We start from the raw sequence: 23,203 nt of genomic DNA on the forward strand, positions 1-23,203 counted from the left end.
ATGAAACAAATGGACAACAACTGTCATATTCATGACTTGGTACAGGCATTTTCAAATATAGAAAATGGTAGATTGAACCCAGTAACAACTTGTTGTATTAAACAAAACAAAAATCATCATAGTTCTTTCTTTCTACACAATAAATAACTATTATACCAGGAATGTTTCAATAGATAGACCATCTTACATCATTGTACTATCTTACAACACCATAAAAAACAATTATACCAGGGATGTTTCAATATATAAACTATCAAAAATCAATGTATAATCTTACTACACCATAAAAACCAATTATAAGATGTTTTAATAGATAAACCATCTCACATCTTAGTACTATCTTACTTCACAATCAAAATAATTATACCAATGATGTTTCAATAGATAAACCATCTTACATCATAGTGCTTTATTACTACACTATAAAAACAATTATACCAGGGATGTTTCAATTGATAGAAAAATAAACATCCTAGTACTACCTTACTACACCATAAAAAAACTATTATACCAGAAATGTAACTAAGTAACGTCATCACGGTGTTGTTTGGCGTTAAGTTATTTTTGTGTATAAATTGCCTGTTTGTCTTGTTCTTACTATTGCGTGGATATACGTTTTTTTTAAGCAAACAAAAAGCAGTCGATTGAGATCGATCGACTTATAGGAAAGTCGGTTTGCGTTTATAGTCGCTATGATGGTCGTTCATACGTTTGCAAAATAGCTGAACTGACTCACCATTATACTGGTTGCCAGATTTATACTGTAGAAGATGCAACATATAGTCCAGCCTAATTTAGAGCATTCATGAGCTCTCTACAGCTAGTCTGTATGGCTACATGAAGCAAGTGCAGATGGCTCAGGAAAGATCTTAGATATATATAGTTTTTCAATTTTCGAGGATAAAGTGTGATGACTTATCGAATTCTTGATGGTAAGTCATAAGCACAAACGGCACTGTTTTGTTAATCTTTTAATCTTTATATCTTAAACGTTCATTTTGGCTTATGTTGCGAGCACGAGAGAAACCTTTATTAATATCGTTTCTTTTGTAGCCCGATTTTTTTTTGGTGAACGTGAAGATCTTGTAGCCGCCTTTTTGCAGTATCACGCGTTAAACAAATCCGCTTTATTATTTATTTAAAAATGCCATTGCCAGGTGTAATTCGAAAGATACATGTGAAGTTTCGCTGATGCAATCATAATCAATAATTTGATGACGAAGTTAGAAAGATGTTACTCATATAACATAAAAAAAATACATAATTTGCTAAATCAATTAAATTAACACAGAAAAACAGTCTGTCACTATTCAGTTTGATTAATTAGCTAGTATTATCAAAGTAATTTAACAAATATATTTGCTTTAATATTTGAATCTATCAATATTCAGTAAGATATAACGTATGATATTATGAAAAATTGTACAACTAAATATATAAATTTCACAGTTTCTGTAAACCATATTCTACATATTACTCAACAAAACATATTTTTATTTATGATAATATATATTGAAAGAATGGCGACTATTTCTGTGAATGGCATGTCCTATCAATGGCATAACAAAAAGTAAAATCACAAAAACACTGACCTCTGAGAAGAATTTAATCAGAAAGTGCTTAATCACATGGCAAAATCAAATGCCAAAAACACATGAAACAAATGGACAACAACTGTCATATTCATGACTTGGTACAGGCATTTTCAAATATAGAAAATGGTAGATTGAACCCAGTAACAACTTGTTGTATTAAACAAAACAAAAATCATCATAGTTCTTTCTTTCTGCTCAATAAATAACTATTATACCAGGAATGTTTCAATAGATAGACCATCTTACACCATTGTACTATCTTACAACACCATAAAAACCAATTATACCAGGGATGTTTCAATATATAAACTATCAAAAATCAATGTATAATCTTACTACACCATAAAAACCAATTATAAGATGTTTTAATAGATAAACCATCTCACATCTTAGTACTATCTTACTTCACAATCAAAATAATTATACCAATGATGTTTCAATAGATAGACCATCTTACATCATAGTGCTTTATTACTACACTATAAAACAATTATACCAGGGATGTTTCAATTGATAGAAAAATAAACATCCTAGTACTACCTTACTACACCATAAAAAAACTATTATACCAGAAATGTAACTAAGTAACGTCACCACGGTGTTGTTTGGCGTTAAGTTATTTTTGTGTATAAATTGCCTGTTTGTCTTGTTCTTACTATTGCGTGGATATACGCTTTTTTTTTAGGAAACAAAAAGCAGTCGATTGAGATCGATCGACTTATAGGAAAGTCGGTTTGCGTTTATAGTCGCTATGATGGTCGTTCATACGTTTGTAAAATGGCTGAACTGACTCACCATTATACTGGTTGCCAGATTTACACTGTAGAAGATGCAACATATAGTCCAGCCTAATTTAGAGCATTCATGGGCTCTCTCCATATAGTCTGTATGGCTACATGAAGCAGGTGCAGATGGCTCAGGAAAGATCTTAGATATATATAGTTTTTCAATTTTCGAGGATAAAGTGTGATGACTTATCGAATTCTTGATGGTAAGTCATCAGCACAAACGGCACTGTTTTGTTAATCTTTTAATCTTTATATCTTAAACGTTCATCTTGGCTCATGTTGCGAGCACGAGAGAAACCTTTATTAATATCGTTTCTTTTGTAGCCCGATTTTTTTTGGTGAACGTGAAGATCTTGTAGCCGCCTTTTTGCAGTATCACGCGTTAAACAAATCCGCTTTATCATTTATTTAAAAATGCCATTGCCAGGTGTAATTCGAAAGATACATGTGAAGTTTCGCTGATGCAATCATAATCAATAATTTGATGACGAAGTTAGAAAGATGTTATTCATACAACATCAAGAAATACATTAATTGCAAAATCAATTATATTAACAAAGAAAAACATTCTGTTACTATTCAGTTTGAATAATTAGCAAGTTTTAAAAAAGTAATGTAACAAATGTATTTGCTTTAATATCTGAAAATATCAATATTCAGTAAGATATATAACGTATGATATAATGAAAAATGATACAACTAAATATATAAATTTCACAGTTTCTGTAAACCACACTCTACATATGAGTCAACAAAATCATTTGTATTTATTTATGATAATATACATTGAAAGAATTGCGACTATTTCCGTGAACGAAATGTCCTTTTAATGGCATAATAAAAAGTAAAATCACAAAAAAGCTGACCTCTGAGAAGAATTCAATCAGAAAGTGCTTAATCACATGGCAAAATAAAATGCCAAAACACACGAAACAAATGGACAAACTGTCATATTCCTGACTTGGTACAGGCATTTTTAAATATAGAAAATGGTAGATTGAACCTGGTAACAACTTGTTGTATTAAACAAAAAAGAAAGGAGAAGTCTTTAGTATTAAAATAGGCAATATCCCCATCGGAAATCCATTCACATGTACATACTAAACTTCATAAAATATCAATATTTATGTTATACCTATACAAAACCAATTACAAGTTTTATGTTCAATTACGAACACGTTTTTAAGAATCTCAATATTTACGACTAAAAGAGTAAACATTCGGGTCTTGCTTGTTCCTTACTCATATACAATTCAGTTGGCCTTGTTATTTGAAGTAAACTCAACATTTTCATTAAAAATTCTCTTCAAAATGTGTTATCTGAAGTTCGAAATCCATCAATTTAAAGCACTACAAAGCAATAGAATAAGTCGAGGTTAATGCTAACCAATTGGCTAAAGGAAAACGCAGACCTAATTGACTCTTAGAATATATTCATGCTGTGAGGTCGTTGTGATAAATCAGAACTAAATCGTTCTATAAATACACATGCTCATCGAACTTTCAATACTTCAAACATTGCTGAGGAGTCTCCATTACAAATGTTTTATTGATCTCGCGCAGACCACATCGTTTATGTATGCAAATGACATCACATTTACTGCTTGATAAAGGAAAAAAGTATTGACTATTTATATGAAACTCAAATATGAACGTCTACTATAATGGATTTGTAGAAGCCCGTATAAAAAACTAAGGCCTTTCTATCTGAGGAAGAGATTACATTAGCTGTATTTGGCAAAACCTTTCGTAATGTCTGGTCCTTATACTCTCCAACTTGATACTTAATTTGACACTTTAAAATTTGTTTTATTCGAGAGTCACTGATGAGTCTTGTGTAAACGAACCACGTGTATGGTGCAAATAAAAACTTTAATCCTCATATCTATACTGATTTTTTTTACAGTCAAAATGTGTTTGATAGTTTTGTGAAATTTTATTATTTTATATAAAATTGGGAAAGAAAATGGGGAATGTGTCAAAGCGACAACAACCCGACTGCAGAATATATAATATTGGAAATTCTTAAATTTTTATTTTATTTTTATAATCATATAAATAATTAATGTATAAAGCAGTCTATAAAAAAGGACCAACCAGCAAATTTAAGATGATTCGGGTCGTTTTGAATAGAAGATACTGCGCAAGTAACGAAAAATTTCATAATGAAATATAAAGATATTTTTGTCATAAAACATACATTGATTATCAATCAAGAAGGATGTTATACGTTAACCATCAAGAAGAACATTATATGCATAATCAATTATACTAACAAAGGAAAACAAAGCATGTAAATATTCACTTGTGCATAATTTGAAATTATTATCTAAATACTTTTAAGTAAATATATCTAAATATATCTAAAAGTACCTTACCAGTTTCATACAAAGGTTTTATATAACTGCAAAAATGAAATATTACAGTTTTTGTTAACCATACTCTACACATATCTTATACAAACATATATATTTTTAATGATTAAATGTATAAAACGATTAATAACAACTTCTTTGAATCGAATGGCATATCAATGTTGGAATAAGTTATTGTGTTTCTCAAGAAAGTAAGGAACACAGCTTCAAAAGTCTTTGGTATTTAACTTATATCATTCAAAGAACAACATTTAACATAATCAACAGAAGAAGTATCACAAATTGTATAAACTACGTTTACTATTGTATATAGAAAACACTAGAACGTAAGATGTAACTTCAAACGTCATGATAAAAAATCAAATCTTACTGAACAACAACTGTGGATCAGATCAAAATGAAGATGGTTTAAAATCTGTTAGTAATAATTTTTATTGGTAAATTTTCCATTCCATCTCTTTGCTTTGAGCACAAAGATTGTGTCCTCCTTAGAGGGAAACGCGAGTCTTGGGCACTGGGGTTCTTTGTGTTATATTTACTTTTTGATTGTTTCATTATATTAAAAATGATTGATCTAATTACTAACATCATTATAATGATTCTAAAGAAGGTTTCTGTTTATACATTCCAAAATATTCACTACTTCGTCTTAAATGTTGGTTTGTGTGTTTATATTGCAATGTTTTGTTTGAAACACAACATTACCTGCTCTTGATGGACCTTTGGAATCTGTCTCTGTTTCTGTTGCTGATTCTTAGTTTAAGGCCGCCACATTCTTTTGAGCCTTTTCCCAGTCTAAATAAGTGATTGTTGTTTGATGTTGTGCTGCACATTTATTTTGTTCATTATTTTGTACATAAATTAGGCTATAAATTTTCTTGTCCGAATTGATTTACATTAGTCATTTCGGGGCCTTTTATAGGATTTTGAGGGATGGACTTTGCTCATTGTTGAAGACCGTACGTTTACCTATTCTTGTTAATTTCTAAGTCATTTGGTCTCTTGTCGAGAGTTTTTTTATTGGCAATCAAACCACATATTCTTTTTACTAATGTTTGAATTTACTGATGCAATTTAAGTATCGATCAAGAAATGAAAATATTTTTAGTTGCAGATAAACGAAGTTACACGTTGATAAATTAATTGCTTATTCAGTAAATTATAAGAAAGAAAAAACAACACATGTCAGTAATCGATGTTGCAAACCTGTCAGAACATTCACCAAGTACTTTAATTTAACTTGCTATTTAATAAGCCGTTTCACTGTCATCTATATATCTACAGGTCTGCTATCAAACATAGTGGTAAGTTTTCAATTATTTTCTTACAAACGATATACTTGTTATTTGAATTTGTTTAATATAATTAAAGATGTAATAACTGAGAATTGTATCAGATAATTGTCAACTCATCTCGTTTCCTTGGAGCTGTAGACACTCACAACAAAGATATCCAATGTTCATGTCAACTTTAGTTGAAAGGCATAGATATTAATTTACTTACACAATTTACCTAGTGGTAATCAGCCATTAAAATGCTTTGTAATGTTTGTAGCTGCTGTTTGTCTATTTCAAATTTTTATTTCTTTGGCATCGTTTTGATGGATGTATGTCTTTTGTCGAATGCCACCTTATCATCATCACCATCACACTCTCCTATCATACCCGTGAAGAAGATGCATTACTGTTTTAACTTCCAATGAGTTCCTATGTTGTTTAAAACCCTCTGTATATGTTATTTGTTAAAACACATTAGAATAAATGTAACACTCCCAAACTTTTCCATTCTCCCAAACGTGTCCGATTCCCCAAAACGTGTCTATTCTCCCAAAACGTGTCCGTATTGTTTAATATTGCCCAAACGTATCCGATTATATAACCCCAATACGGGTCCGATTCCCAAAACCCCAAACGTGTCCTATAATTGTTATCCGCCAAAACGTGTCCACTGTTAAACGCCAGAACGTCTCAAGTATTAAAGTTCTAATACATGTATGTTCTAAATGACATCAATAATGTTAACAGCAACTCTATGATGGGGGACACAATAGATGAAGTGGTCATTTATTAGCATTAGTTCGTTTAATGCCAGTTGTTAATGATTATCTTAATTGCAAATTTAAAGTCGAATGAAAAGAGTGACTGGTGGAAATATTGTTTACTCAATGCATGTATATATCATAAACTTATACTCCTGTACACGATTCAATTAATTTTTACGCATCAAAAAACCGTGTAAAAACATATGCATCATTTTTGTTAATTTGAAGTTTCATATGACTTTAATCGACTAACGAATTATGGATTAACTTAAAAACATTTCCTTGATGTCAAGTAACACGTATTTCATGATCAATTAGAGAAAATAAACAACTAATGTTAATCCAATTGAATTAATCATATGCTAAGTGCATTATCTTGTACTAAAAAACTCGGGTGATGCCTTTTATATTACTGAATCTGAATATTGCATGCGGGTTTTCAGCGGAATTGACTTATTTAACAGTTCTGGAATTTTACAACCTCTTAAAATCATAAACTGGTTATCATTTTTTTCTACTAAATTCTAGGTTTCGACTAACGAACAAGAGACCTAACGACCAGTGCCAAATATTTCATGCATTTCATGCATTATTGAAACGACATCATGTAAATAATTAAATACTGTAGATAGGTTCTATTAAAAATACCGGGAATTTAGGATTGGTCCTTAATTTAACGGTTATTCAGGATTAACACTAGTTGGGATTTTAATCTAAAAAATTAAGGAGCGAGTAAAGACCGATTTATTTAAAGACAACAGAAAAAAACTACTTCAATCTGCGATATATAATAGAGGCTGTTTAAGACAAATTTATAAAAAATGTTTGCTATTTTGTGCATTTTTCCTTCGATCTTTTTGGTAATAATTTTTCATATCATGCTACTCGCTTGAGAAGGAAAATTATTGCTAATAATTTAAGAGGCACATGGCCTTGCTAATGAAATTGACATTAGTTGACAACGATGTCATAGGTAAAATAGCGATAAACAGATTATCATTGGTTATTTCACCTCGATTATTTTTCTCGCTTTCGACATCCTGGCTCAATCGTGAAATCAATCTTATCTCGTTAACATGGTCAACGATAATCTATAAATATCTAACAATAAGACATACCGTAAACACTCGGACATTTTCCTAAAACTTAACCGAATATGAAATGATGAATTTCGAGCACCTTTCTCACTGACAGCACTATAAATGTTATAAACAACACTGACATTCAAAATAGAAAATCACAAAGAACACAATTTTAAACTGAAACAAGATAAATTCGAACTCCTTAAACCGAAACTAGAGGAGATCTGAATACTTTGAATATCTTCTATTTCCTACAGTCCGGTTGCAGTTTAAAACTGCCGATTACCTATGTCCCCTTTGAACCAATGAAAATGAACTACAGTTGTCTTGATAAGTTATCCTCGTGATTAAAATAATACTAAGGCAAACACTTTAAACAGCTTCAACTTCAGCTTACAACTCAAAGTCCTATTATGGTTGTTCAGGGTACACAGCCATCTTGAATTATACAATCACAGTGAATAATCGGTCAAAAATTCTTTGCCCAAATTTGCAAATTTGGAGACAGATTTTCAATGTATTGGCAACAATGTTTATTTATATAAAAAAAAAAATTGTTTTTTTATTCAATTAGAATTATCGAATATCGTTTAACAAATACCAATTATTTGTGCTTTAATAATTTATTTTTCAAAGAAGCCATTAAAAGGGAAATACCACTTTTAGTACAAAATTTATTATGGACAAATGGGAAATTTTCATTTTCTACTTGAATCAAGAAAAAAATTACGGTGACACCATTTTTATTTTTATTTTCTTAAAACATATTATAAAACCTATCTTCTCATATTTTATTTCAGACAATCATTGTTTTATGTTAGAACCCAGAGTATGTATTGGTTCAGTTTTAAAACATTTTCATATCATTTTACAAAATTCTGTTGCATAGATTTCTTTTTATGCACACAAATATGTTTTTTTTTCATGAACAACTTAAGCAAGTTATGGCAATTTTAAACAAATCGTACACTAATGTAACAAAATAGCGCGGGGATCCAGACTTTATATCATTTTTTTTAAAAGCATTGTTAACTTCATTTTGGCAAAGTATGAGAAAATTCTGTTATTTTTTTCTTGTGAACTACCTTATACACAAGCCAAGACCCTTATATTTGTAAGTTCGGACTTCGGTTTAAGCTCTGTCACATATGTTTGGAACTTAATATTAGGACGAATCTAACTATAATATGTATTGCTTACTCGCTTTACTGTGTACATAACCCGGGAAATATAATTGATTAAGACTATTTTCAATTTCAGTATCATGATGAAGTTTTGTTGTTCGATTGTAGTCATCATTTTCACAGTTGATGTGTCTCTTGGCGGCAGTAAGTATTCCGGCATTCAAATTGGTGCTTTCATTACGACATGTCAATTACTTAAAACATTTGAAAGAGGGACGAAAGATACCAAAGGGACAGTCAAACGCATAAATCTAAAACAAACTGACAACGCCATGGCTAAAAATGAAGAAAAAACCCCAGAAAAAACAATAGTACACGTGACACAACATAGAAAACTAAAGAATAAACAACACGAACCCCACCAAAATCTAGGGGTGATCTCAGGTGCTCCGGAAGGGTAAGCAGCTCCTGCTCCACATTGAACTGCTGTAATGACTGCCATTAGGTTTTGTTTTTACTTGTTCACAGATGAGACTAACACGATAAATTCGTTATTTGAAAGGTGAACTGTTAAATGCCGACTAATAAATCTTTTCAAACTTTGAAATTTATATTGAGGAATATTTCTTAGATACAAATATGGATATGTGGTATGATTACCAGTGAGAAAACTATCATCAAAAATTCAAATAAAAGTGGAAGTCAGCAACTATTGAAATCCGGATAACATCAACAAATAAAGTATAGTCTAGATGATGTAAAACCTTCAACTACCATGAATCTTATAAAACGATTCAAGAATCTTGAAATGTCGATAACATATTTTGTGACAGAAAGTGGAAAAGGGTCTCGGACAGTTAAAATCTTTAGTGTAAGGATCGCTATGGCATCAACTGCCAAGTACCATAATATGCACGGATGTTAAATGTACTGTTGATTCTCTGTTTCTTTTTTTAACATGACGTTTTCAGTTAGTTTTCATCCTTATGTCTATTGGATATATTTTTGTTTTTTGCTTAAATTGTCCTTTGCCTGTTTATACATCTCGATAATTAACCAAATGCATTTTGGTATCGTTGTTTACATAAATTTTCAGGACACGTTACGTCTTGGTTATATTTCCAACTGTTTATTGCTTAAGATTATATATGTAGGATAAGTGTAAAAAAATAAATCTGCTTTGGTTGAGCAATTTAGGAAGTAAGAAATGAAAAAAAACGTTAATCATAAGAAACCATACCACAATGTCATTTGATATTACCTTTTATCTTATAAATTATCTAAAAAATGTCCTATATTTTACATGGTAAATAAGGGAAGTTTGAGGAATAAACGATGACTTCATATCTTTATTCTATCTTTTAATGTTTTTACAAAAAATGACCATGCTATATTGTATTTGAGTACTGTACTATTTAGTTCTATCTGGACAATGCAAATCTACAAACGGAACTTGCGGACAAAGGGGTTATTCGTGTGATGCGACGTTTGGGGACGGATGGAAACAGTATGGTGTATGCTGCAACGAAAGACCATGTTGCAAATGTAAGTAAAACATTTCCAATTTGTCAGTTGAAGACAAATCATTCCAATTTTTAGAAATGTTTCTGTTCTGTACTAATATTTTGACCTTACGTCTGCATACTTCACATTTGGCAAGCAGGTCAATGTGTTACATTTGATTTGTTTTATATTCAATACATACTTGTCGCCTTTCTTTCATTTAAAACGACAATTGATATAGTTAAAAAATGAAACAATGAAATGCATAAAGTCAGCAGTACAATTTTACATATTTAGTAGTATTATTTATCAATTCGAGAAATATCCTATATCTTTTAACAAACAATATATGATTATTATGAAAGCAAGCAGTTTGCATTATCCACAATACCGATTGAAATATTTTGTAGATGAAGGTCAGTGTTTTGTTTTGGATTAAAGACAAATTTTCCATTAAACTTCTTTAAGTTTATTACACACAAAACAAAATCGCATTGTTCTGTATAATTTGATTATATTTATTTAATTTTTCATACTTAATTACTCTTCAATATTTGAACTAAGGTTTAGATGACGTTATGCAACATGTGATTATGGTCATTGTTAATACGACATAGCTTTATGTTTTTATGTTATAATTGCGATTGTTGAAAAAATAACTCATATGTGTCAAATATTAGTAGTGCCATGTGTTTCGGAAACTTGTCCAGTCAGGTTCAGGTTATTGCCAAGCCAAATAACTAGTACTAATTGTTATTACTATGGTACAGGAAAATTTTGGGTTGATGCTAGGGTGAGTATGTTTATCAACCAGTATTTGCTAAAATTAGTCCGATACTTTGAAAACAAACAAAAATCAAAAACCGTGTTGTATACATTTTTTACTATACAGATATGTGTGATGTATTAATCAAGTGACATTACAGAGTTTTCAATCCCTGACTAAAGTAATTTTATTCGTTCCAATTACATTAAAAGTTTTATAAAAGACTGTATCACCCGATAAGTATACGAAGAATATTAAATTTCAATTCTTAGTGTATAAGTTAAGGCGAAGTGATCATGATTATGTCACAGTACGTTGTTGAAAGCTGGTTAGGTTGAGGTAAAAAAGAACCAATCTTTTATATTTAAAAAAACATTTGACGCTTTTTGACGCTTTTCATGCTGTTGAACGAATGTAGATAATACAGCAGACAATTTTAAATTAATAAAACATAAATTATGTAGACAATATAAAATGGAAGATGTGGTATGAAGAGACAACTCTTCACAAGAGGCCAAAATGACACAGAAATTAACAACTATAGGTCAGAACTTCGACAATAAGCAAAGTTCATACCGCATAGTGAGCTGTTAAAGGTCCCCCGAAATGACAAATGTTCAATAATTCGTACGAGAACACTAACGGTCTAATTAATAAACAAAAAAATGAACGAAAAACAAATATGTTACACATCAACAGACGACAACCACCCCAGAGTTAAAGATTCCTGACTTGGGACAGGTAATAAATACAAAGTTTTGCGGGATGAAGCATATTGGCATTCTAACCCTTTTCTAACACTGAGCCGTTATGTGTTAGTACAACATAAGAACGAACTAGAAAAAAATCAATCAAAAAAGGCTTTACACATCAGATTAATACCAATAGAAGTACATTTGTACTATACAGAATGGACGTACCTAAGTACTCGTATATTTTAACAACAAACAGACTATAGGTATTATTCGGAGATACTCGTAGTAACTGACAACTAGTTTAAATCCACTTATAACGAATAAAAACCAATCATGCATCCAAGACTAAACTACCAATCAGTACACATCCAACATTCAGAGAAAAACACGACCTTGTGCTATGGCAAGAAACAGGTATCGAGAGATTGTAGATCTATGTATGCGTATATGTAAATAACAATAATATTCATTTTGCTTTTAATTTACTAAACAAAATCAATATGTATACCAACATGAACAATGTTGACAGTGTTGAATTGTTTACCTTTTACAATACGTTTATTTAAAGGATCGATACGTCTACATGTACATTTGTACCAGGATCGTTTTTAAATTTCCGAGCACGTTAAAGGACATTTCCTTAAATTTTCTTAAAAATTTCAGTCGAGTTGTGCCGGTACACCAGGTGCTTATCTGTGGAGACCGAACACTGAGCAAGAAGCCGCTGCAGTAACAAATGAATTCAACATTAGTAAGTATTCTTTTTAAATGAAGTTATTCAGTAATCACGAAATATAAAAAAATAAAACTGTTACATGTATAACAAATTACACACTCGTGTGAACAGCCTTAATCCGTTTTCACATATTACAAGTAATGGCATAATGAATTTTATCCGTTAAGTTTTATGAACCAAAATGTAATAACTAGATCCACAAATTGATCAAGATTATTTATGTAGACTATTTTGATATGTGATAACATTTTTTCATTTTGTGATTTTGAATTTTACTTATATAATTATTTCGCATAACGATACAGTAGTAAACCTCTACCAAAGACGTTCGAAAGCTGAAGATGGTTCATAAGTAATGTAGCTACTAGAGAATAAACTATTTATTTGATATTTGAAAGAGTTATTTTAAGATTCAAATTAGTCGTTCGGCCAGATATGTTAATTCTTTTATTTATTTATTTCTGAAATATTTTCAAAATACGATAATCGTTTATATCCATACATTTATCTAAATAAGAATCATGAAATTTTTAATCAGTTTTTTACCGTTTACAGCAACTTGTACATTGACATCTTTTGTAACTGACTTTTAATTAGAAAAATAAACTTCTGCTGTTTTTGTGTGTGTGTGTGTGTGTGTGTGTGTGTGTGTGTGTGTGTAGGTGCGTGTGTGTGTGTGTGTGTGCGAAATCATATGTGGTTCTGTGTTATCAACATAGGGAGGTCTACAGACTGGTAAAAGTCATTAAATATACTCAATAAGTTGTTAAAAAGAATATCTCTGTTAATATACCAGGATATTTGTTTTTAGAAAGTGTTGTTTTTTTATCTTTAGGTTAATTGATACGCCTTCAGTAGCAAAGAGCTGTACTTAAACTCGTATATTCATAGAGTGAGCGGAAGAAGGACTCCTTGAAACTATCATACATTTTGCTTATTGGTAGTTGACCCAGTTTACAAAATTATCAATGCCTGCTATTTTTTTTAAATATAGATAGGTGATTATCAAGTGTCTACTTCATACGATATTTAATTCGCTATTTTTCATTGATACGTTTGCCACGAGACTTATTATTACGTTGTCTTTTGTCAATCAAGATCTTTCATATCAACAGATGTTAAAGTTATGTTCCCTTGACCAAGTATATGGTCATTTAGACCGACTGGATAAGGTGTCTAAAATCGTTGAATCTAAGACACTTGTTAAGACAGTTCGATATTTTTACGTGAATCTTAAAAATATTTATGCAATTGGCCGTTTCAGAATGTAAAGCATCATGGGTAATTTCATTGTTCGTACCCCAAAGTGAAAATAACGTTACGTCATTGGTTGAATTTCCATTGTTTATAACGTTTTAAACCAATCAAAACGCTTAAGTTAAATTTGGTGTAAATTTTTGAAAATATTACCCAGGATGCATTAGATTCTGAAACGGCGAATTGCCTATCTTGTCTCTGGATAGTTTTAAGTAGTTGGAATGTAATAAATTTTATATTGTGGTTGTGTTGACTTAAATATTTAAAATTAATGCTTTTGATTTCATAGGTTTTTGGAAGCGGTATTGATTTTCCGGTATTTTTGAGAGAGAAAAAAACCCGTTATGTTTGTCCTACATATTTTTAGACCACATATTGGCTTTGTTTAAAAAGACAAGATAAATGAAGCTTTTAGGTATTTATGTAATGTCACAGTAAAAGGAAAGCAACAAAAACTCTCCTGTTCACTGTTAACCTTACAGTTTTATCAGGATATTATCTAGATAAATTTGTCTTATCTTCCATTGAGCGGGAGTATTGATGGATATTTACGTGCATTTGTGGATATTTATTCAATATTTGGGTTGCAGCGGTATTGCCATATTTTACACAGTTATAAGAAGTGTCTAGTTATGAAGTGGAATTACGATTGCATCAGAGGTTGTTAAATCTATATTCTGAATAAGGTTTATTGACCACATGAATATTACTTAGAATTTGCATTACACTAACGGAATACTAGTATATAAACAATTTACAAAACAGTCGAAGAATTCTTATGAAAACTTATTGATAAGCCCGACAGAATGACGTTAGTAAAAGTAGACACACAAAGGTGTGAGCAAACAGTCATATTGTTGTGAAGTTATCTAAGACAAAAAGGGCAAATTAAATAAAAGAATAGCACCTGCTCTATCTAATATATTTTTTACCGTGTAGCGTATAAGTAAAGGGACATATTATATCAACATTATGGAAGGTAAATGCACTGTCATTCAAGTTAAGTATAATTTTATGTGGAGTGGATGCATTATTTAGTATGACAGCTTCAGATCTAGACAAACTGTTTATACGTGAACATGTAATATAATCTCTATATTTCTTTTTATGCATAACATTTAAGGCATTAAATTTAAAAACAAATGTAAGTAAAACGCAATCCGTTTAAGGGCCTATTCATAGAAAACGAAAGTCAAAGGACGATATCTGTGTCCAGGACAACAAAATATAAGAACTCTAATTAAAACCATAAAAGAGTGCAGGATCAACTACAGTAAAAGAAATAAAAATAGATATAATTGACAGCTTTCTGACTAGCCTAAAAAAAAACTCTTACCCTAACTGTAAAAATATAAAGGCATACCTTGCATGATTAAATTTGGACTAATATGAGTTCATATAAATGGTGCAAATGTAAGAAAGGTACTGTGGCCTAAATTGTCATTCACCATTAGGAACTAGGTACTATTAATAATGAAAGATTTGAATACTGGAGGACTCTTTCGACCGAATGGACATTCAAAAACTATACTTAGCAATCTGCCAAGTGTAAACTTCTGACATCTTTTACAAAAATCTTCTTCTCTGAAACTATTGGGTCAAATTAAACCAAACTTAGCCACAATCATTATTAGGGTATTTTAGTTTAAAAATTGTGTCCGGTGACCCAGCAAACAATGGCTAAAAATAGAACATAAAGGTAAAGTGTAGATTTTAGCTTATAACTCTGAAACCAAAGCATTTACAGCAAATCTGACAAGGGGTTAAATGTTAATACGGTCAATATCTGTCTGCCATGAAATTTTTCAGACGAATTGGACAAATTGTTGTTGGGTTGCTACCCCCGATTGGTAATTTTTAAAGATTTTTTTTATCTTGATTTCTATAATAGATAGAGATAATCTGTAAGCAGCAATAATGTTCAGCAAAGTAAGATCTAAAAATAAGTCAACTTAACCAAAATGGTCAATTGACCCCTTAAGCAGATATTGCCCTTTAAAGTCAATTTTAAACAATTCTAATTAAATTGTTAAATTTTTGTAATTTTTTACAAAATGTTTTCCTCTGTATCTTAAGGGTCAAGTTTATTATAGATAAAGAAAATTGTAAGTGGCAAGTATGTTCAGTATAGTAAGATCTACAAACACCTCAACATCACCAAAACACAATTTTGCCATGAATCCATCTGTGTCCTTTGTTTAATATGAACATAGACCAAGGTGAACGACACAGGCTCTTTAGAACCTCTAGCTTTGAAAAATTTCCAATACCGAGGTCAAGCAAAATATAACTGCTTCACAAATATAAACTAAAAGATAGATATGCATTGATCTATCAGGTGTAATATGGTACTTTCAGGAAGGAAATGGCAGAGATACGACATTGTTATAGTACGAAAAGAGTTGCTACAAAACCATTACAAAAATATTTATTGATAAAGATAAAGAATCGACAAAAAACAAACTTTTCCGAATTAAGTCAAGTAAATATAGCTCCCTTGATTGAACAAAATATATAAACTACAATCATGTTTTGGACTTGTTTTAATTTACATTCGACTTTATCTTTTGTTAATCCTTTTTTTTTTTATTATTTTCTGGTTTTCGATGAAACTCATTAAAATTAAAATTATCTTACAGGAAATGTGTGGAGCGGTGCAAATGATTTCGACGAAGATGGATTATACACATTTGACACAGAAAATAGTTCATTTGCATTCAATGCTCTCCCATTTGGAATAGGTAAATTCAACTTTTTCTTCATAACTTAGTTGGTACATAACACTACAGAAAGATTACACTGTACAAATCGTCTTAACTTTTTAATCACGTTCATTTGTTAATGAAATATTTAGCGTCTCCAAGATGAAATTAAGTCTTTGTCACTACTATATATCAAATGTTATTTTTCCGCTATACACGTTGTGTCTGGTTCACAAACTTATATCTGATATTTGATTATGTTTGAATTATTCTAATTCACTAAATCTGTTAAAACTGCTAGTAATTGACAACGAAACAAAATAAGTAAATAAATATCAATTTAAGTGGAATTCCAAAATTTAATTATCACCGATATATGCCTTATAATGTCAATAAAAGTTTATAATCATTCGTTTGAAAGATCTATCACAGCAGACACATGGTTTTAACGGCACTTGAATAACTATTGAACGCAACCTTCATCTATTAATGAGTTAAAAATGTTACTAGAACACACGCGGGTATATACAGCTTGTAATCTGTTGTAGGATGAATTTTTGTAAAAGATATTATGTCAGGAGAATTTGTTATAAGCGTATCAAAAGCCCTCTCCCTTTCCCAAATTCCGTTATTTTTTTTTCCTTTCTGTTAAATTCAATTATTTTTGTGTTCTGGCTACAATTATTCTTCCCCAATTGCTACAAAGCATTTTTTTTTGGCAAAAGTCAAACTAAATTAAATTTGCACCGCTTCAACCATGAAATAAATAAAACTGCTTATAGACCATAATTACTCTAATAAAATATGCTTCTAGGACAATTCATTAGTGCTTTTTATTTGAGAGTCCTATCAACATGTAAATGTTTGCATTTTATCTTGTACAATTGACTTAGGCTAATTTGAGGGGTGGTCGGTGGTGCCCTGATCCCGAAATTCCGGGCTTAAAAACATGAAATCCCGAGGTGTGTATTTCAACGAAATTCATATTCCGAAATTCCGAAATTCGAAAAAAAATTATTCCCGGATCCCGTAAGGATCAGTCCCGAAATCCCGAGCTTAAAAACACCCGATCCCGACGTCCCGAAAAAGTCCTGCCTCCCTCTAATCTCTACACCGCTTTCAGTTTGGCCAAATCACAACTTTTACTTTTAATGATTAATTGTTATTCCCTATTTATGGGCATTACGTTTTTTAGTCTGTGCGTCTGTCCGTTCGTTCGTCCGTCCGTCTGTCTCGCTTTATGTTAAAGTTTTTGTCGATGTAGTTTTTGATGAAGTAGAAGTCCAATTAACTCGAAACTTAGTAAATATATTCCCTTTGATATGATCTTTCTAATTGAAATGCCAAATTAGAAATTCTACCCCATTTCACTGTTCACTGAAGATAGAAAATGATAATGCCGATGTGGCATCCGTATACTCTTGACACATTCTTGTGTCCACATGTTTTACTTAATTATTTCAATATATATGCAACTGGTATGACCCCTTAGATAGTAAATATTTCAAAGAAAACAGAATAGAATACAGAGAATCTCTTAATATTATAGTAGTTTATATACCTATATGGAGTTATTTTCTTTCAGAACGTCGGGTCATTCTTTTTCAGAATCAACCCGGACAATACCATGTTTCAATGGTATATGCTCCAAGGCATAAAATAATGACCTGTGTAAGGTCATTATTTTCCTTGATTAACATGCATTCTATGTTGTACTTCAAAATTTTATTCGTCTAATAGTTTTTTGGTGCCGATTTGGAAATTTATTTTCTAAAGTTCAACCGCTGATAGATGTAAAAGAAACCGTCATTGTAGACCCGCAATTTAATTTTAGAAACAAATAACGTGAAGTTTTGTTGATTTATCGCTATAATAATTATAAAGAAACATTATCATATAGGTCAGATGAATTTTAATGTAGACTTTAATAAAAATAAATCCAGATTTAACATATTCGTATGTAAGATTTTGAAAATCTTATTGAGTCAAACTGAAAAGGTTGATTGCTTAAGGGCATACGATACAGTTACAGGGAAGGTAATGACGTTGCTAACGTAATTTGTTATTTTCGCGACGTCAAACTGTGTCATATCGGGAAAAGATGCATTTTTCGACTGAATTTTATCATTCAAACTGATTTAATTTGAAAACGAGTTCATGGACCCCTATTTTTCAAAACGGCATTTGGTTTCATTTTGCAGGGAGATTATGTGACCCAAATTTTATAAAACTGTAAATAGAGGATTTTTTTTAATTGTGATAAACATGCAGTAAAAAATTAAGTTTTTTTCTCAATTCATGAACATTTAATAAATATGAGTTATTTCTGAATAGAAAATTGCATATTTTTTAAAGATATTTATAAAATACAGAAATCACCAATTATTTAACAAAAAACAATTTGTTTTTATCTTTTATAGCAAAAAAGTTATGTCTTTCTTTCGAAAAAGAAATTACGGCCACAAATCTGAATTTCGAGCAAATATACAAAATTTCGACCTCATTTTACTCAAAAAGTAGCTCACGAAGGTATATTTTTAATTACATATTTGATTTAATCAGGTACAAAATAGCCTATTTGCAAATTTTCATGAACTTGTAAATACAGGTTCAAAAACTGTATCGTATGCCCTTAACGTCCAGTGGCAAATATTTAATGCATGTTCAGAACGATACACACTGAATAGGAAATCATACTGTGACCTACATGTATTTATATTCGTCTTCGTGTCAGTTCGTCACTTTTTAAAATTTATGTATACCTTTTACTCTATCAAATGATCAACTAATAAAATAATCTTATATTCTATTGAATAACACGAAAGGGTCGATGCGGAGGGTATATAATTTTATCCTGATTATCTTTTAATAAAATGTATTGCTGTTCGAAAGACAATCTTTCTGAATTTTTCATTCGATTCAAGTAAAATGGTTAAATAAATAACAACTTTTCCGCGATAGAAATAACATAACAAAACGAGAAAAAAAAACACATACCCCTCCCCCTTTTCCATAAGCTAAGTGATACAATAAATAACTTACAATGTGTCTTGTATTTGTCATACACCGTTATCGGATGGTAACAATACATTTGTGTCTTACTTCATGCAGTTACAGTAATAGTTTTATTGTGTATGGATTAAAATTTTTAAATTATTTTGTGAGTTTTATTTCACATTTTGAATGAGCCGCAGGGCGTATTAAACCTGAACGCATTAGAAAGGAATATCCCACTTTAGTGTTGTCGGTAAAAAAGGATACTTAATTTTACAAATCTTTATAAAATTAATATTTTTTGACGGTATATAAGTCAGATAATGCATATTTTAAGGTTTTTCTTGTCGTAGAACACACCTCGGGGTGTCAGGATTGTTCAAAGAAAGACCTCCCTCCGGTCGGTCTTTCATTTGATCAATCCTGTCACCCCTCGGTGTGTTCTACGACAAGAAAAACCTTAAAATATGCATTATCTATAACATAATCGTAGTTTACATATGGATAAACGCGAAAAATAATTGTCTCTAAGGAGGTAAAATAGTTGTGGTTCTTGCGATCTGAAATCAATGATATGGAGAACGCTCTGGTTGGCTTATTCATTTTTCATTTTTGTAATCTATCACACGATTGGTTGTTCTTGTGCATGTTTATTTCTGGAAGTCATTTCAATGATTCATATGACACCTTTTTTGTCGTCTTTCTTCCAAAATAACTCAATCTGAATAATCATAAGAATGGATGACAAATGCAACTATGCATGTAACCTATATATTAGAGAGGCATGATGATTAATTACTTGTGGAAGGAAGAGGAGCCACACACAAAATGAGTTTTTTCTCATTTATAATAGTATAGAAGATGCAAACGGGCTTAATATTAATATATACACATTTAAACAACAATGAAACTATGCACGGGAGTGGGTTTTTGTTAGGCCAACTTTCAAGTTTGAAATATATATTACATCCCTTTTTAATGATGTGTATAAATATTTTTGATGACCGCATCCTGATGATTCAAAAAGATTGGCACAGTTTTTATTGGTAGAGGAAGCAGGAATATGCCCGGTGAAAAGTACTGAAATTCGATAGCAATACTGACAATCCTAGTCAATCAAGATTTGAGTCGAGTGCACCTGCACGAACGGGGTTCGAACTCGAAACCTCTATGTTGACTGGCATAGTAACTACTTAGACCATTCGGTCACCGAGGCCCTAAGTATACTTGAAATTGGTTTATCAATTAGTTAGAAGGGTGGATCAAGACTGTGTACTATATTGCGTTCGACCCCCTTGTGGTATTCAAGATGAAGTGCGAAATAATAAGTCGGTTAATTATTTCAGGCGCTCAGGATAGTTCCTATAAATGTGTGGTGATAGATTTAGAAGACGGTATATGGAATTGGTCTACATACAATTGTGCTAGTGTTTTAGCACGCTACATATGCGAGTATCCCAGAGTAAGTATAATCCTTTATTTAGCTTTTAGTTGGACATATTCTATTCCCGTTAAAAAAAGATGATATTTAACTACAATTGATATATGAAGAAGACTTCAGGACAGGTCACAGACTGCTCACGATCAATAAATGATGCATGTCTTGAAAATAACACTGCTTTATATTTGAACAAATATTTTTAACCTAATTGTAATAACTCTGTTTTATATAATCGAATTACATGTATAACAGTCTAGGTTGAGTATAGTGAATTTAAAATATATATGTGTTCGAAAATATCGCCATTTACCAATGACGTCACTAGTCGTGGATTTTGTACTAATTTCAAGAATATCTATTTTGTCTTGTCATGCTTTATGATATCATCTTTTTCCTTTAAAATATTGATATAAAAAAATGTGTTCCTTTTTTAGATTAAACTCTGTGTTCATCTTCAACATAATGTAAACTGTTAATTTCAAGTCACACACATTCATAATTCTAATATGGTTAAATTTATATATTTGTATGTTTCTAAAACTGATTGTCTTACTCACAATGTGCAATATAAGAACAATTGTGAATTAAAAAAAAATAATTATAAAAACATTTTTGCAAATCAATTTATTGATTGATATTAAATATGTTTTTATGTAATTACTGACAAATTGGCAATTTGGACTCTCTTAAACTAACGATTGACCTTCAATTGTCTTGTCAAACTTGAGAAAAAAACGCTGTTCAATTTAAATCTTCACTATGGACAAACAAAAAGGCCAAAATATAACAACGATCCCAACATTTTCTATCGATGACGTCAACATGCCAGGTTTCACAGACTCACAATTGATTTCGTATGATTTAAATGACTATTCATATATTTATGATGATGCTGTGCTTCTCAGTATAAATCGGTTTAATAATCAATCCAGCTGATGTAATAGATTATGAGACGAAAACTTCCAAATGTCTACATAAATTTGTAACTGTTTTTTTTATACCTTTTATCTTTAAGTTATTATCACATTTCCTGATATACCTAATTTTTATGCCCCACCTACGATAGAAGAGGGGCATTATGATTTCTGGTCTGTGCGTCCGTTCGTCTGTTCGTCCGTTCGTCCTTCTGTCCCGCTCCAGGTTAAAGTTTTGGTCAAGGTAGTTTTAATGAAGCTGAAGTCCAATCGACTTCAAACTTTGTACACATGTTTCTTATGATATGATCTTTCTAATGTTAATGCCAAATTAGAGTGTTTACCCCAATTTCCTATGGAAAATGATTGTGCGAGTGGGGTATTCGTGTACCGAGGACACATTCTTGTTTTCCTAAAATAGTTTGTTTAAGGAATTTGACATAACAAATAATTATACTATGGATTCAATATAATGTTCAATAATGTCTTGTTATTTTTATTTAACCATAAATTGACTATTAGATTTTTGGTCTAGTATTGTGATATCTGATATTTTAAGTTGATGATAATGTATACATTAAAATTCAGATTATATTAAATTCAATTCATTAGCAAATATGGAATCATGTGTGGCTGCTCTACTTGGAATCTTATATTCTGATATATATCAAATATGTGGCTGGCTTGACGTGAATCAATTATTCTTTTTGATCGTGAAAAGCGAACAAAAAATTCTAGTTTTATTTAATCAGAGAATCAATCGACAAGAGTGCCAGACAATACTAGTTTATGTTTCTTATAGTTATCAAAAAATTTCTATCCTATACATATGCCATGTGATGTCGATTTTAGATTTAGATTGGAGTTATGTTCATATGTCTTTTACTTGATATTGTTATGTTTTCAGAGAGTTTGTCCATAGAGACTTTGACACTGCCAACGATGTTCTTCATTTGAAAAAAAATGTCGATGCATGGAAAAATAAAATTATTAAAAGCGGATTTTTCTTTTCTTCAAAAAGACAGAAATGATATATCAAGGTGGCATCATACACTGTTAGACGATAAGACCGATCGACGCTAACTTTTAGAACCTCGCCGCCCCCCCCCCCCCCCCCAAAAAAAAAACCAAAATCAAAACAAAACTAAACATAACAACTGTGAGAGTGATCAATTTATGTTCCAATATGT

The 23,203-nt window shown here is 31.0% G+C and overlaps 1 protein-coding gene across 2 annotated transcripts; it reads left to right on the plus strand.

Annotated features, from left to right (window-relative positions):
- The first annotated feature begins 5,964 nt into the window (after nt 1–5,964).
- On the plus strand, nt 5,965–23,015 carry LOC134696374 (lectin BRA-3-like). 2 transcript variants are annotated; one of them, XM_063558110.1, is made up of 8 exons: nt 5,965–6,062; nt 9,142–9,209; nt 10,425–10,550; nt 11,189–11,301; nt 12,633–12,720; nt 16,602–16,703; nt 21,005–21,120; nt 22,921–23,015. In XM_063558110.1, exons 2-8 carry the CDS (start codon nt 9,146–9,148, stop codon nt 22,933–22,935), a joined length of 624 nt encoding a protein of 207 aa, XP_063414180.1. In that variant the 5' UTR covers nt 5,965–6,062; nt 9,142–9,145; the 3' UTR covers nt 22,936–23,015. The 2 variants fall into 2 exon arrangements, with proteins under 2 accessions (XP_063414180.1, XP_063414181.1); XM_063558111.1 differs by having other exon boundaries at nt 11,192–11,301.
- The last annotated feature ends 188 nt before the right edge of the window (nt 23,016–23,203 follow it).

Source organism: Mytilus trossulus, chromosome 14 (genome assembly GCF_036588685.1).
Source record: "Mytilus trossulus isolate FHL-02 chromosome 14, PNRI_Mtr1.1.1.hap1, whole genome shotgun sequence".
NCBI classification, from domain to species: domain Eukaryota; kingdom Metazoa; phylum Mollusca; class Bivalvia; order Mytilida; family Mytilidae; genus Mytilus; species Mytilus trossulus.

Coding starts and splice junctions, on each gene's coding strand:
- LOC134696374 (XM_063558110.1), top strand. CDS start 9,146: ATGATGAAGTTTTGTTGTTCGATTGTAGTCATCATTTTCACAGTTGAT. Junction 10,551..11,188: donor CGAAAGACCATGTTGCAAAT/GTAAGTAAAACA, acceptor GTCAAATATTAG/TAGTGCCATGTGTTTCGGAA. Junction 11,302..12,632: donor AATTTTGGGTTGATGCTAGG/GTGAGTATGTTT, acceptor TAAAAATTTCAG/TCGAGTTGTGCCGGTACACC.